The 16374-nt window shown below is 42.7% G+C and overlaps 2 protein-coding genes across 2 annotated transcripts in view; both read right to left on the bottom strand.

Annotated features, from left to right (window-relative positions):
* The window catches only part of SMAD2 (SMAD family member 2), a 75976-nt gene extending 65654 nt beyond the window's left edge, over nucleotides 1-10322 (bottom strand). The window contains exon 1 of the mRNA XM_032859456.1: nucleotides 10269-10322. The gene's annotated coding sequence lies outside the window, so the exon portion shown is untranslated. The remainder of the gene's footprint in view (nucleotides 1-10268) is intronic.
* LOC116868832 (translation initiation factor IF-2-like) lies at nucleotides 4825-13338 on the bottom strand. Its single transcript, XM_032859443.1, has 5 exons — nucleotides 13321-13338; nucleotides 10214-10846; nucleotides 9832-9915; nucleotides 6562-6797; nucleotides 4825-4846 (listed from the first exon to the last, which is right to left on the bottom strand). Exons 1-4 carry the CDS (start codon nucleotides 13336-13338, stop codon nucleotides 6678-6680), a joined length of 855 nt encoding a protein of 284 aa, XP_032715334.1. The 3' UTR covers nucleotides 4825-4846; nucleotides 6562-6677.
* Between the last annotated feature and the right edge of the window lie 3036 nt (nucleotides 13339-16374).

Below are 16374 nucleotides of genomic sequence, written 5' to 3'. Positions count from 1 at the left end.
CTCTCATTACCTAAGGGAAAAATAGCTAAAAACAGAAAAATGCAACTCAAGAAATCTGAGACCATACAGAAAAAGAAAACACTGTAAAATCATCAACACAGCTACAGAAAGACGAGGGAGCACTCCTGAAGCAAGAACAACTTGCTTTATAAAAGACACATTCACAGAATAAAAGAAGAGTTCTTGGATAGCTTGACAGTTTTTGATTTTTGATAGCAGAAGTGGGGGGCATCAATAGAAGGGTTGGAAAGTAAGGTAGAGGAAATCTTCCAGTAGGATGGAAAAATAGCAGGGAAAAAAAAAAAAACCAGTAGGAGGGAAAACAGCAGATAAAGTGAAGAAAACTGGAGAACCAATTCAGAAGATCCAATATCCAAACAGGACTTCAAAAAGACTTCAGAGGTTGGGGGGGCCGTGTCAAAGAAATCTAGAAATAACCCCTGAACTAAAAGATGGGAGTTTCCAGATCTAAAGGGCCAATCAAGGATCAAGACCTCAGGACAAGAGAAGAAAACAAACCCACATCCAGGCTGGTGAGGGTGAAACTTCAGAATGCCAAAGACAAAGGAAAAGCCTAAAGTCTTCTGGGAGAAAGAGCAGGTTACTTAGAGAAAAATCAGAAGAGCTTTGGTTTTCTTAAGAGTAATACTGTAAGCGAGGTCAAGAGACCAATGCCTTCATAATTCTGAAGGAAAAAAAAAATACTTCAAACCTAGAATTCTATTAACCAACCAGGGCAAAATAAAAGTATTTTCAGTCATATTAAATCTCCAAATACCTACCCATCACATTCCCTCCCAAAAAAGGTCTTGAAGGATATGTTCTATCAAAGGAAGGAGAGCCAAAAGAATAAGGTATCCAACAAAGAAGAAAGTGAAGAACGCCGTGAGGACCATGAAGGAGGATCCCAGGATGACAGCTGTGTCCTAGGTGTAGAGGCAATCACTGCAAATTAGAGTAGGTTCAAAAACAGAGAGCCAAGAATAATGTCTGGCTTCTCTCCAAAGTGCACAAACATCATAAAAGTCAATGGAAGCATGTGTTTCATTGATGAGACCCATGAGTGATCATGGTGAACGGGTAAGAATAAATGAGACCGTGAAGAACTAGCTGCCTGATACGTCTCTTTTAACTATCATCTTCGTGAGAGACTTCTGCTTCCACGGACTATAATGCAAAAGAAAAAAACACCTGCCTGAGAAGAGGAATCCTCATATATTCCTACATGTTTGTATCCATATGGAATTTCTTTAGGCCAGAGCTGCCCAACAGAAATAGGATGCCATCCACATACTCAACTGTAAATCTTCTACTAGCCACATTAAAAAACTAAAGTAAAAGTATTAATCAGTTAAATAATTTAATTTATGCCAGTATATCCAAAATATTCTTTCAATATGCAATCAGCGTTAAGAATTAAAATACATTCTATTTTTTGTACGGTTATAAATCGCCTGTGTATTTTATGCTCACGGGCAGCTCCGCTCTGACTGGCTGCATTTCAAGTACTCAATGGCCACATGTGGCTACAGGCCACATTAGACAGAGCAGCTCTAGAAAGATACACAGGAAAGAGGCTCACTAATGGTGGTTCCACTTCTGGAAAGTGGAATGGGGAAGCAGGAGGTAGCTCTAAGGGAGACTTAATTTTCATTATTTACTATTTTGTTACTTTTGAATTTTGCACCATGTGCATGCACTACCTCCTTAAAAAAAAGTATATTCCTTAAAATAAACATATATTAATAAATGTACAAACAAAACATAAATAAAATATGTTTATTAACCTACTTCTAGAAATCTACCTCATGCAAGTATAGAATGATGAATAAACAAAGTTTACTTGTTGCGACACTGTTTTTAATACCACAAGACTGGAAATAACCTAAATGTCCATCAATGGACAACTGGTCAAATATATTACAGGCACTCACACAGAGAATAAACCAAAGTAAAAAGGTACTTATTATGTACTGATGTGGACTAATCTACAAGATGCACTGTTACGTAAAATATACGACCATTTGTACGAAAAGGTACTATATGCACAAAGTTGCTCATATATCCACAGAGCTTCTGGAGCATTACACAAAAACCTAGTAATGCTACTAGCCTTTGGATAGGCAACTGGGTGGGGCAAGGGACAGGCTGGCAAAGAATTTTCACCATATGTCCTTTTGTACCTTTTGAATTTTGACAATTGTGTATTACCTATTTTAAAAGCCCATCATTCTACATGTAGCCAGTATCTGCTTTTTATCCGATCATGCTTGGCCTTCATGGGATACTTGGGTCCATCTACAAAGACTAGTGTTCTTCTAGTTCCTTCATGGAGAGGTTTGAGTCTTATTTTTCCCAGAGGCCACAGATGTTTCAATATTGGAATAGTTCCTACACACACACACACACACACACACACACACACACTCTCTTAACATATAGTTCCCTGCATTCTAGCATTACAACTCCAACCCTAGCTACTAGATTCTTATCTAGTAAATTCCCCCAAAGCCAGTTTTTCCTTAACACAGACTGATTTCCAGGTTTCTGATACCTGGGAACATTTCTCTCTCTTTCCTCTTTTCCCTTCCTCTCCCCCTCCCTCTCTAGATCAACTATATACATAAGAGAAATAAAGTCCTTCATTTTATCCAATATTTGTAGCAGGTGGAATGGGCCTAATCTGGGTCTGTTTCAGCAGGTCTTTGAGATTTTAAGAAACCTAGGTAAAGAGTATAGTCAATAACGGTAAACACTGAAAACAGTATAACTGTATAACACTGCTAAACTTGGCTATTCAGAACTCACTGGTGACTTCTGAAAGGGAGGTAGGAAATGGAATATGAAAAGAGTGGCAAAAAAACATTTCAAGAGGTTCAAGTGTAGAACAAAGGAAGTGATTAAATATAGAAAGCAAATGTAGGTTTCAAATATCTTCAAATTGAAAATACAAAATATTCCCCAAATACCTATACCAATTTTTATTTCAAATGAAAATCAAGTTAGATATTTCAACATAAAACACTTGAAATGTGATGGTACTATCTCAAAGATCACCTAAAGATCCTTCTAGTAGTAGTATAAAATCACTTTAAGATTTTTGGCAATCTATGTTCAAACGAATACCACAAGGGTAGAGAAAAAAGCAAATACTAATGATGTGGATTTTTACAATGGTTTTAGTCAAAGAAGTGAGGATCACAGAAAGCATTAAAAAAAAATAAAGACACTGAAAAACAGATTTCTCAATTCTCACTGTTACTATGCTTTTTTCCAAAGTTGCAAGCTAGTAAGGAAGGACATTGCCATTGGAAACCTAAGGTGGCCCCACAGGATGGAGAACGATGGGTGCCTTTAAACTAAAGCAAAGAGAAAACATTCACATATTCAGTTTTAAGGACTTTCAAAACCCAACGTGACAGCTTGAATTTAACCCTGAAAGTGGGTCATCAGCTCAGTGAAAGCCCACATTACATAGGGACTGCTGTGTAAAGAGACTACCTGTTCTTGGGAGTTCTATTCCTTTCACCTTGAACAAGTTGTATGGAATCTGTACGTCTATAATCAGTTTATAAACGTAAAATTACATGCTGATTTATCATTCCCAGATTTAAAAAAAAGGTGGGGGGCATCCAATTATTAGGAGACCACACAAGGCCCAGGCCCAGACTTAACTCAGCAAGAATATTCAGTACTCAAATTGCCCTTCAAACTCCCAAAGTCTGTCTTGACCTGCTGAAGCAGCCACTCACAGCCGCATCAAGTGGGTACAGTCCTCAGGCTGTGAAAGTGCAGTCAAAGCCAAGTCTGGAGCAGGGCTGTTCCACAGAACTTTCTATTAAATTAAGCTTAACATTTATTTCCTCAGTTACTGTAGTCCCAATTCAAGTGCTAAATGGCCACATGTGGCTAGTGTCTACCCTGTTAGTTTGGGTCTGCAGCCAAGGTTTTTCTTCACAATCTATTATTCTTCAGTGGAGTTCCAAAGGCTTACCCAGGAAGAAGAAAACCAAGGAGGCAGGGCTTCAGCAACTGCCCATTCCCTTTACATTTTGAGATTCTGCAGAATGTTTTATTTTTTGTCGTTGTTTAGATTTTTTTGCGAAAGCCTTCTGGTTGTTGTGTGCATAGGTGTTTGTGTGCTTTCAGTCTGAAAACTACGGGGTTAGTAGAAATCACCAGCGTACAAACCTCAGGCCAAAGTTGGACTCTCCTGATACTTAAAACATTTTATAAATAAAAGTTTAATTGGCCAGTGTACATGAACTACACCCTAACCACCTGTCTAGGAAGTAAAAGGTTGGTCTAAACACAGAAAATTTGCATTCACTGCCATAGATAGAACAGCTCTACTCAACAAAAAAGTTTCCATAGTTCATTCAAATCAAGGGAGAAAGCTCATGGGCCCAGCTCCCATTGTAGCATTTATCAGGAGTTTATTCTGTGAACTTTGCAAATCAGATTCACTGCCTCACATTCTGTTATGAAGGATGGGATTAAGATAGAACATTTCCCTCATATTTACAAAAGCTTAGCCATTATCTCTTTATAGAATTGTTGGAAGAGCTGAAGCAGCATATGAAAATGTACTTTACCTTAAACATGGGCAAATTACAAGATCACAGATTTCCCATGTTATTTCCTCAGATCCAGTCTTCTTTGAATTAAAAGACTCAAGATAATGAACTTGATGGACTTCAATGGCTCCCTGCCCATGATTATTCTTCCTTACTAACTGAATACATTAAGCCTGAAACTATGCCCTCCCCCTAAAAAGTCCCTCCCTCCTGCAGGGACACCAGATTAAAGGAACTACAGGTCTTTAGCAGCAAACTGGACCTGTGGACTGAACAGATAACAACTAAGGTCTACACTCACTTTCCATTGCTTTCGTCTTGAGGCCAAAGTAATTCCAAATTTTGAAACAGTACAGAACCCAGGAGAATTCACTAATTCACTAACCTTTTCATAATAAACACACAAATTTTAATATGATTAAAATCACTGACTTTAGGATTTCTGTTTTCTTGTGAGCACCAACTCAATACAGATCTTAATTACCAGGCACCGGTTCCACCGCTGGCTCAGATGCATTAAGAGGAACCCGTCCACTCTAGAATATAAGACAACTATGTAAATCAGAGAATTACCCTAATGTTTCTGGCTATGTGGCCAAATCAGAGGCAGTGTCTAAACTCAACTAGCTTGGCAAAATTATATTCTCCTCACATGAAATTACTGAAATTGAAGCTAAGAGCTATCCTTGATATATGTCTATCTAGAATCAGCACCGAAATATGTCCTAATTGAATATATTACAATTTTAACAGTCTGGAATAATGATCAAAATTGATCAGAAACAAGCAATAAGCCTCAAACTGCATTTTTAAATGAGTGAGACTGAATTACTTTTGTACTACTCGTGAAAAAAAAAAACCAACTTTAAAAAATAGCAAAGGCTATGTATTTAACAAAGTAGATGATTTAGAAAGTAACTCAGAGGTAGGAGGGAGAATAATCCAAAAAAAAAAATTAAGGCTAATACTGGATCAAAGTCACACAAGAGGCTTCAAGAAGCCCTCAGCGGACAGACTAGCCAACCATCCACACGTGTTCTGTCCTTGAAATCTCTAGCACACTCTGTCTTAAAGCCAGAGTCAAACATTTTACATGACACCCCTGCAGACTGACAAAGAATGACTTACTCTGAAGAAAGGGGGGGGGGGGCAGAGAGTGCTATACCATTAGATCACCTTTCTTTACTACTACATGGTGCTGCTCTAAACGGCAAAACAAATGAAAACCATGTTGGTCATAGTAGGTACTGTGGATCTTTCACGAAATAAGTCATTTGATAGCGCATAACGTTCTACCCCTTTAGGAACATTTGCTAATCATCCTGAATGACAATCTAAAGTATATTATGTAGATTACTGCACTCTTAAAAAGATTTTCCCAAACAAGGTTTAAGCTAATTCATGAACATTCATTACTCCGCTTTCAGGTCTGGTCCTGCACTGAATGGTCCCAGACATGCTAGTTAGGCTCTGAATATTTGTTTTGTGTCTTGTAGATTATCTCTATTATCCTCACCAGGCTGTTATCTGTTTTTTCTTACAACAGTAGGCTAACAGTTCCCCATCCTCCTACCCCACCCCCCACTACACTCCCCTTAACCTCCCACATTACCCACAATCTACTTCTTTTTAATCTACTGTGGGCTTAGAAGCTAGATAACTTCGTTAGAAACATGTGAAATATATACCAACAGGTTCTACTGATGGGTCTCAATGGGTCTCCTGTGACTAGAACTTCAGGTGTGGACTTAGGACCATTGACAGCTATCCCAGTCCTTTTTGCTTAGTGTCTGGTTCTCAAATGCATTTTATAATAGATCAAGAATAAGAGGCAAATCATCTGGATTAGAAAGAAAACGACTGAAAGCTACAAAGAAAAGAGAGCAAGAGATCATTTGGGAGGACCCTAGGTCTGAGGGTATTCAAGGTATTTCAATCACAATCATTTAATCCTTATACTAATGGAAGAGGCAGTCGTCATTACCTCTGTTTTCAGTCAGAAAACCAAGGCTCATGAGTTAAGCAATTTGCCCAACACTGTAACTGAGAAACCAACCACCAGCCTAAGTTGTTCTGACTCCACAACCTAAGGCGGTTCCACTATATGAGATTGTAGCCCAATCCTTTTCCTCGATGTAGCTCAGTGTCTTTGCACTTTATTTCCAATTCTTTCAATGGAACCTGTCTGATGCAGATTTGCTTGCTTTCTCCAGCCAGTTTCTAGAAGTAAAAGGCAAAGGATAATCAAACTGAGGCAAGTTAAGCTTGGAGCTCTACATGTGTTCATCTGTTCAGCAACAAGTATGTTTCTGTAACACTGGCCATATCCTCAGTTTGTACAGATTGTGCAAAGATGGTGACAAGTTCCCCTCACCGCACCCCCCCCCCTGCCAATACAGACTGTTCCCAGTGACACTATGAGTTAACACTTGACATCTTCCCTGGTGATGTCCTCTACATTTGACAGAAAGCAATGTAAGCATACTTTAGGAACTGGCTCAGTAATACACGACAAGCTCCCTCAATTTGTACAATAACACGATTTTTCTTACTTGAAAGACTGGAGGACAGGCAGGAGATAGGAGGAGTTTCCACTTCTCTACTTCCATTAAGGAACAGGGGCATATTTGTTTCTTGTTAGATCCTTTATTGCTGAGTCCAGGGCCTGACACAGCAAAGACTATTTTATTTGTTGAGTAAATGAATAAATGCTACTTGTTCAATAAATACATGTTATTTTGTTGAATAAAAGTATAACCTCTCCTGAACTGCTTTTGAAATCTTTGGATTTCTCATTTCTGACATACCCTTGCAATACCTGATGGAAAACAGCTTTCATCTTACAAAAATTAAAAGCTTAAAAACCATTCTTCTCCTCCCATCAGAAGACAAAGTATCTAAGACATGCCCCTCTCCATCCTCTAAAAATGACTCTTGTCCCAAGAACATGAATCTGCCCCCCATCTGCCAGACTGCACTAAATACAGCTTTTATATGCACTACAAAAACACCTGTATAAAAAGCTGCTACAAAACAAGGCCTTTGGAGTCCTAAAGCACAAAGCCAACAGAATAAAAACCAAATAAGAATAAAGAGATCTTTCATTTATAAAAGCCCAAACAGAAAATATTTGCTAAATGTAAAAATGTAATGTGACTTTGATCAGCAGATGATGCAGCTCAACTGTTTTTTCACTCACGTATCTCCCCTAAACGTGAAGTAACAAAATCACAGCAATAGAATTCTAATATTTATGATATGAAAATAAGAAGAGGACCTTTTGCCATCCTGAAGTAGAAACCACCTTTGTTCCTATTAAAAAGAGTGACTGCCGAAATACACAAACCATCCCCAAATTCCTACTTAGTTAAAACACACATACCAGGCCTGACAAGCCACAAACAGGAAATTACCCTGCATGGTTTCTTACAAGACTATTATTACATGAACCTTACAGACTGTGTAGAGATTTGATCACTTAGAACTAGGCACAGGTAAGTTCCAACCATGAAAAACCAAACTTTTGCTCAACACCCACAACGTGATATCACTTTAGAAGGTATAACTACAAAGTACAAAACCGAAGCTCTAAGAGTCATTTCTTCCTCAACAAGCCCAGAAATGGATGTTTCAAATCACATTAATAAAAATTTGCCAATAAACTACTTTAAACTCCATTTAACATTTAAGAATACTAAGTGTGCACTTGGACTCAAAATATCCTTATTTACTACCACAACTAATTTTATGGCGAAAATCAAGGAACTTTAAAAATAAATAATAAAATCAGTGTTACTAAATAAAATAAAAATATAAAAATAAAAAAAATAAAAAATCAGTTTTACTTTCTGAGTTTAATATAAATGTTTGCTAAATGACCTTCTGATTGAGAAAAATTCCACAATATCCTGTGTGGGTTTTTTTAAGGCAGATGAAAAAATTCTCAAACTAAAATACATTTATGAACTCTATTTTACATTATTTCACCCATCTGTGTTACATTTGCTTCACTTATCTCCTTATTCACATTAAAACTCCTCAAACTTCATTTAACTATTTAACTTAAACTTCTAAGGAAAACTTTTTAAAGGGGGTCAAAACTAGAATAATAGCAAATGCACTTTCAGAGTAAGAGCAAATTTATTATCTTATTCGGCTCAAGGAAAAACATCCTTACATCACAAGTACAGTACAGTTCAATTCATATAAAATCAGAGGAGAACAAACGAAAAGAAACTGAGATTAGAGAATTATTAAGAATTCTGAAATTAATTCAAATTTCTGGGAGCACTTCTTAAAGATGGAATTACTCCAAGTAGCTTTGCCTGACCATGTATTTATTCATTAACAGTTACTTTACGTGTGCACCTTAGAAGCCTAAAACAAAATTTAGACACTCCCAATGTAACAAACAAGACACGATTCTGATGGGAAATGCTGCGTTCAAACTCGTCTTACCTGGAGATGCTTTTTTAAATAAAGGTTTCATTGACAACAAACCGGTAGTACTTAGCTTTTAAGGGGTCAAGAGGAAGGAACAACAAAACCAACCTAGGTATTGTTTTTCTTTTGTTTAGGATCAAAAGGAAACCATAACCACAGAAAGGTTAAGTAAGTAAAAGGCCAAAGTACCCAACCCCAAGGACGGCATCCCCCAAGAGAGAACAAAACAATTAAAGTTGCAAATGTGTAAACCAAGTCTGGAATACGTGAAATCAATTAGCGTGCTTTCTAAAGGCGGGTGACAAAAACTAACAGGCTCCACTCCCAGAGCAACTTTCACAAGTGAGTGCAGAAGGCTCTCGACAGAGTTTATCAGCCGTGTGCGTGCCTGCGTGAGAGTACACACGAGCAATACAGACCCCGGGACCAGAATGGTTAACAAAGGTTACAGGACAAAAAAAAAAAAGTGGAAGCTAAGTATCGCACGCTCCTAACACGGCTTGCCAACAACTCCCGAAACAAGAGCTCGGTCCCTCCGGCTTTTCGAAAATCAGAACCACAAACTACTCAGCGTGCTAGCCCGGGAGAGGACCGGCCACGGCCGGCCCCCGCTCTGCGCCGGGCAGCTCCGGCAGCTCGGGCGCCGACCCCTTCCCCTCCCGCCCGCACACCCGCCCGGCCCCCGAGCCCCGACCCCGCCACACCCCGGCCCCCGGCCCCCGTGGCCATGTGACGCGGTGAGCCTCGACGACCCGAGCCCGACGCAAACACACCCCTAGCCCCGAGGGCCCGCCGGGCGCCGCCGCTTTACCTGCACCGAGGCTCCGGGTCCCGCCCCGTCAGAGCCGGGGGTCCGGGACCTTTTGTTCCTTCCTCTTCCGAATGGGATGAGGGGCTGGGAGGGGAGAGGGGAAGGGGCGATTGGAGGCGGAACTGAAAACACTCTCGCGGCCGCCCGCCCCGCCCCGCCCCGCCCCCCCAGCCACTGCCCGGCCCGCGGCCCGGCGCGCGCGGGGAGGGGGCACGGGCTCGGCCACCGCCCGCGGGAGGGAGGGGGTGGGGACGCGCGTCCCGCCGCCGCCGCCGCCGCCGCCCCTCCTCCTCCCCTCAGGCGCGCGCCCGCCCGCATCCCACCCACCTCCCCCGGGCCGCCCGGACGGCCGAGCCCTCCCCCGCCGCGCCCGCCGGCCCACCTCCGCTTCCGCCCTGCGCCCTCCGCCGCCGGCCGCAGCGGCGCGGCGCACCCACCTCCGGGCGGCTCGCTCGGCGCTAGCTGGCTGCTGGCTGGGAGCTGCTCCGCCGCCGCCGCGGCCGCGCAGTAGACCCGCCTCCCACCCCGGGCCGCGAGCCCCGCCGATTCGCCGGCGCAGCCCCGGGACTGGCACCCTGCCGCCCGCTGATTGGCGCCCCCGGCCGCCCGTTACGGCGCGAGGCACGCCGGCCGAGCGCAGCGCTCGGCGCGCACGGAAGACGAGGCGAGCGGAGGAGGGAAGGAAGGAGGCCGAGCGCCCGGGAAGGGCCGGGGCGCGAGCGGGGCTCGGAGAGTCGCGGGCCAATACCTCCCCACCTCCTTTCCCTTCGGCCGCCCCGCCCTCCCGGCCGGACCGGCGGCGCGCGCAGCCAATGAGCGCGCGCGGTGCTCGGGGTGTGAGCCGCGAGTCGGGGGCCTCGAATCGGAAGGGAGACGTCGCTCGCTGATTGGTCCCGCCTCCCCCGTAGAGCGTGAGGCGAGGCGCGGCCGGGCGCCGGGGCGGCCGAGGACGAGGCGGGGTGGGACGCCCACGGTTTCGGTTGACTACGTCTCGGGCGCGCTCCCATGAGAGAGTCTGGGAAGGGAAGGGATGGTGGCAGGCGAGGGGAAGGCACGTAACCGGCCGCGCTGCCGACCACCCGTCTCTCATCGGCTCGGCCCGGGGCCCCCTCCCCGGTCTCCTGCCAGCGCCATTGGGTGGGGCCTGTAGGGGCCGCCGCCTAGTCCACGTTCCGTACTCGAGCTGGGAGTGGACATGTGCTCGTCCCTGGGTGGGGGGCAAGGGACGCCTCGACGACACGACGAGCTGGGGCGGAAGAGGGGACCGCAGAAGCCCGAGGACCCGACCCACCTGGGCCCGCCCAGAGGCGAGTGGGTGGGCGGGGCCCTCGTGGTGGTAAACGGGGCGGGGTCCGAGATGTAAATAAACCCAAGCGGGGATCTTTCATGGATATTATTAGGAGCAGGGTAGGGGATACCAGGTATTTTTGAAGAACCAGAATCTTGGTTTTGTTTTCTTTTAAAAATGGTGATAATAATGCATGCTCTGAAAGGTCCTCGCGAAGTCTAAAAGATAAGTGCCTAGCCTGGTCTTCCCCCTCCTCGAAGTTTCGGCGGGGTTCGGTCGAAATTCATAGGCTCCAATCTCGCACGTCTGCGATACGGGCCCTAAACTGCTGGCTGCCCAAAGCCGGTGGATGGGTATACACACTCCGGTAATCTTGAGGCTTTTACCCTACGGACACCCAAGCTTCTGCCAGAAACACTGACCCAGCTAATCCCATCAAGTATTTATTAAGCATGTACTATGTTCGGCAGCCCGCACTGTAGAACTACAGTTGAAAAGAAACCGAGGTCTTAACACAGGTAGTTTGGTGCCAGAGACAAGACCAGAACACAGTTTTCTTGACTCCCTGGCCAGCGCTCGTCGTCATCAATCCTTCATGGTTTCATTTGGGAACTCAAGATAAACGAGGAAGGTGGACCCAGCAGTACAAATCTGTTTACTAACGGGTAATATCGGATGATCATTTCAAATAGCAGGAGTTCTTGAAGCATACTCTTTTTCTTTTCAGAAAAGAACACTTCCCTGAAGAGAGAACCTTCAGATGGACCCAGAGAGATATTTGGCCAATCTCAGTGTCTCACAGCTTTTCCAGACTTAATTTCAGAATCATTTCTATCTCTGTCCTCAAATAACGGAAGCCCTGGGGTTAGGCAGATTGTAGTTTCAGATGCTACTCTGTTCTAAATCTGTGAACTTTGACAGGTGGAACTCACCTACAATGCGAGCTGTTTAAGTAGTTCTACGGTGATTAAATAAAACAATGACCTTAAATAGCATTAGGGCTTTAAAATTAAAAGAAAGTCAATAATTGTTATCATTTCTTCCCTTCTGTTGTTTTCATGGGTTTGTGCTAAGATGAACCTTTTCAGCTGAAATCCTCCCTTCCGAAGTTTACCTCTGCGGTAGTTTCTTCCATTGTCAGGTTGCAGTCAGCTATATATTCACACCTTCCAAAAAATAGCTTCTGAAGGAGACCCAGGAAGCCAATTGGTGGAGCTGTTCCACCTCCTAAGATTTCTGTTTCCACTTCCCAGAGACACCAGGGAGGATAGTCTAGGGCAAAGCCTGTTCAATTTAGAAGTAGGAAGGCTGTTTTTGGTTTTAGTCTTTCTTCCGGCAGACACAAGCCAACAGTTTTAATATGAAATAGCTTATAAAAAGCTACCCTGGATCACACAAATATTTTCTCCTTTGTGACCAGGATGTGCATTTCGTGTCCGCGTGGGTGAGTAGGAGTAGAAACAAAAGCAGGACTCGCTCAAATTCCAGAAGGATCTGCTCCCAATATGGGAGTTAGGTGCTTTGGGGAAGATTAATTCAATGGACAATATGCTTGAGGTCTACGTTAGAGCATCTCTCCAAAGTGTCAGAATTTGGGTTCCTAACCCTTCATTTAGAAAGCTTTCCAGGATCTTGGATTAAGGAAAGGAGAGGAGGGACAACCTGACTACAATGATATCCCCAAAGGGCTTAGAAACGGGAGCATGCCTACTGCCCCCCTCTGCTAGAAATGCATCTAAACCAAAGTGGGTCAAGACAGAAACTAAAGGCAGATGGAGCAGAGATTACTGTGGCAGCAATCTCTGTGGAAATCCACTGGGGTACCTCAAGACAGACCTAGACAGGCCCCTATTGCATAAATTATATTGAGTGGATCTTATTTTTATGTAGATAGACAAGTTTAACCCTTCATTATGCAGGACCTTTCAAAATCAATTTAAAAATCAATTCAGAATCAATTTAAAAGTAGTTAAACTCACAGGAAAAACAGTAATGGTGGTTGCTTTTGGAAAGAGATCCATGGAGTCATGAGTGAAAAGCTTAAAATTTCATCATTCATTACTCTGCAGTTTGAATCTGTAGAAAATATATCCTTGTTGTACTGATTTTTCAAAAGATAAATCCTATTCCATCTCCTCTCTGATAAATCTCTAAAGCCCTCCATGGTTCCCTCCCGCCCAGAGGATCTATCACTCACCTACGATTGAATTTTCTCTCATGGTCGCAATGACTTACATACCATGACTTCGCTTTGATTAATGTCTTGATCTGTTAGTTTAGTCTTGAGCCGTTTTTTAACTTCTCATGTGTATGTTTTGTCTCCCCGTTTAGATTGCAAATTCCTGAAGGACAAGGACAGCATCTTGTTCCCAGCTGTCTTCCCACACTCTAAGATAAAAAAAATTCTTCGTAATTGAAGAAAGGTGAAATACAGCATTTGGATAGCAGAAACACACTCCGTGTGGGTCAGGGGTCTGCGGGTGTTCTACACAGCTTTGCCCCATCCGTTCAGTGATACTCTGTTGAGTATCTTGCCAGCACCCCATCTCTCTATTTGCGCATCCTGATGGACCCACATTGCAGGGAGCATTACTGCATCTTACAGAAAGATTCGGTTATTTGCATCTAAAAGGACACTGATTAAATGAGATAACCTGAGTAAAAATTGTAAAGAATAGGTGTGTGGGGTTATTTTTGTTGCAAATGATGAAGATAATGAAATCCAACACCAGCTACATTTTTATCCCAATATAATGAAAAGTCATGTTTTAAATGAACTTAGGTTGAAGATGTGTATACCTGTATCTATGCATACACACGGTCCGTATTGACGTGCGAGTTTTTACTAAAAATAAAAAGATAACATATTTAACATCTGATGGGACATGCTGGAGACAAGAATAAAGTATGTACAAGAACAAAGAATTAAATTTGACATTTGGTTAGTATCTGTGATGTGCCTATCATAAAAGTATGCTGAAAAATTCTCATTTCATGGCCAATATCTCTCAAGAGAAAAAGACATACATGTAGGATTTTTGAGATTTGAAGAGAGGGAGAGGAATTGAGAAGTTGGCTCTGGTTGAGAAAAACATTTGTAGTGAAAACTAAAGTTATATATATCATCATCCTCCAGGCATCTGATAATTCATATATTTCTTATCTGTACACTTAAAAGCATAAATAATCATTGGATCAATTGATTTTGGGGATAGCTAATCCAATAATTGCTGAAATATTATTGGTAAATTGTAGTACTATTTTAATGCAATGAGCACAACCATAAAGGATTTAAATATTATTTGAGATCCACAAATTTGGGGAAAAACTAGACAAAGGCCCATGTCTAAATGCTGAAAGAACAATGTACAAATTATTTAAAGTTCAGTTATAAAGAGGGATAATTTGGTAGTCATATGTCAACAATGGGGCCTTATGCCTTGATTATAATTGTCTGTGTGTGACAATATTGACTGAGCCAAGCTGCTGTTAGGCAGGATTAGTGTATGGAGGTATAATGCTCTTGGAAAATTTCAAGCATGTTAGAATAATTGCTCTGATGAAGAATGAAGAGCTTATTTAACATAACTGACTAGAGTAGACAATAGATGCATAGTCAGTGTCCTAATGATTGAATTAATGAGCCCCAGTTGTTTGTCAGGAGTCTGACCATTGTGTTAGCTAACAAGTGGCCAGAATATCATGAATGATGGGAAAGAACCAACTACTATTGGGTCCTAAAGACGTCAGTGGTGGATTTCAAGGAGTAAATTATTTAGCTACATAGAAGTTTCATATCAGCTCCTTCTTGCCTTCATACAGTCATGGAGCCTGATCAGTGCTCTTACGCTTAGAAAACCAAGGCCCAAGCTTCTTCAAAATCCTATGGCCACTAAGTGCCAGAAATTAAACATGGCATCTACGTTTCCTGCTGTGATACACCACTCATTCTTCTCCCTGTCCCTGTCTGCACACTCACCCATGCCTTTGCTACCCTCTTCAACCTCCCTATTCCCATTACCTTCTGTGTACACGTCCTGACCAACATTTTCACAGTGAAAATAGGGACAAATTTCCTGTCCACACCTAAACCCCTAGCACTAGAAAATATGTCTGTCTCCAGATTTATGCTTCCCGCCAATTCCTGTTCCTCTTTCTGGAAAAGGCTTTCCCATCCTACCTCTGTTCCCTTGACCACCTACTCTAGGTTAGGACACCATCACCCCAAACAAACACACCTGTCACACTGTCATATCACCTTATTAAATTTCTCCTCAAAACTCTTGTCACTATCTGGAATTATACCCATTTATTTCTATACTGATCTATCATTTGTCACTTCTTCCCTCTAAATGTAAGCTCTACAAGAGGAGGAAACGTGTATTTTGTTCACCATATTATCCCTAACATAAGCATACATGGAGGCACTCAATAAATATTTTTGAACAGATGGGTAATTTTCACTCAAGTTCACTCAAACTCAGCATGTGAAAACGAAAGTCATCATCTCCTTCTGTTTTCCTCTCTGAGAGTGTTTTAGTCCAGTTTCCTGGAAAATAGAGCTTGAGGCAAGGATGCCAATGTTTTATTTAGGAGATATTATCCCAGGGCAGTGACCAGGAAATGGGAACCATGCTTCATGAAGCATTACTATGCTAAACACTGCTTCATGCTAAGCCTTGAAAAGATACCAGCCAGTCTCTTGACAGGTGCAGCCACTTGGCCCATATAGGACACCTCCAAACAGACAATAAGGAAAAGTCATGTCTTGGAGCAACCTGAGAAAGGGAGGAATTTTATCTTCATGTCTCCTGTCTCCTGTTGGTCAAAGCTTGTCCCACGGGGAACTCTCTTTCTCATACTTCCCTACTTCCCACTGTGTTATCCATATTCTTTGACAGCCACTCGGAAAGCCAGGTCCTCTGCCCTGGAGACAGGAGTGACATGAGGAGACCGTGGGGATGTGGCTGGTTGGTCTCAGTCAAACCACCAGGGACTTAACTAAGTCACTCATGGTGGCAACTGAGACAGAGAAGAAGCCCAGAAAATCTGTGAAGACACATAAACAGAACCTGATAAAGAGCAAAGGTAGGACCAGGTCTGTTTTATTCACTGCAGCGTACTCAGCACCTCCCACAATCACTGCTAATCAGATTTTGGTTGAAGGCATGGATGCAGGTATACACGGCATCGCCATCTGTTGATTTATTTAAATGGAAACTTTGGAGTAATTGTGATTGTCCTTCTTGCTTAAT

The sequence above is a fragment of the Lontra canadensis genome, unplaced genomic scaffold (assembly GCF_010015895.1).
Source record: "Lontra canadensis isolate GAN:19392208 unplaced genomic scaffold, GSC_riverotter_1.0 scaffold17, whole genome shotgun sequence".
Taxonomy (NCBI): domain Eukaryota; kingdom Metazoa; phylum Chordata; class Mammalia; order Carnivora; family Mustelidae; genus Lontra; species Lontra canadensis.
Note: the sequence above shows the minus strand (reverse complement) of the source record. Positions and strands in the feature narration are given on the sequence as shown.

Bases quoted from the DNA above. Each gene is read 5' to 3' on its own strand.
- LOC116868832 (XM_032859443.1), bottom strand. The intron at 9,916-10,213 runs GTGGGCCGGCGG...CTCCCCTCCCAG, and splicing joins GGCGCAGGGCGGAAGCGGAG to CCCCTCATCCCATTCGGAAG. The intron at 6,798-9,831 runs GTAAAGCGGCGG...TTTTACTTCTAG, and splicing joins GACCCGGAGCCTCGGTGCAG to AAACTGGCTGGAGAAAGCAA.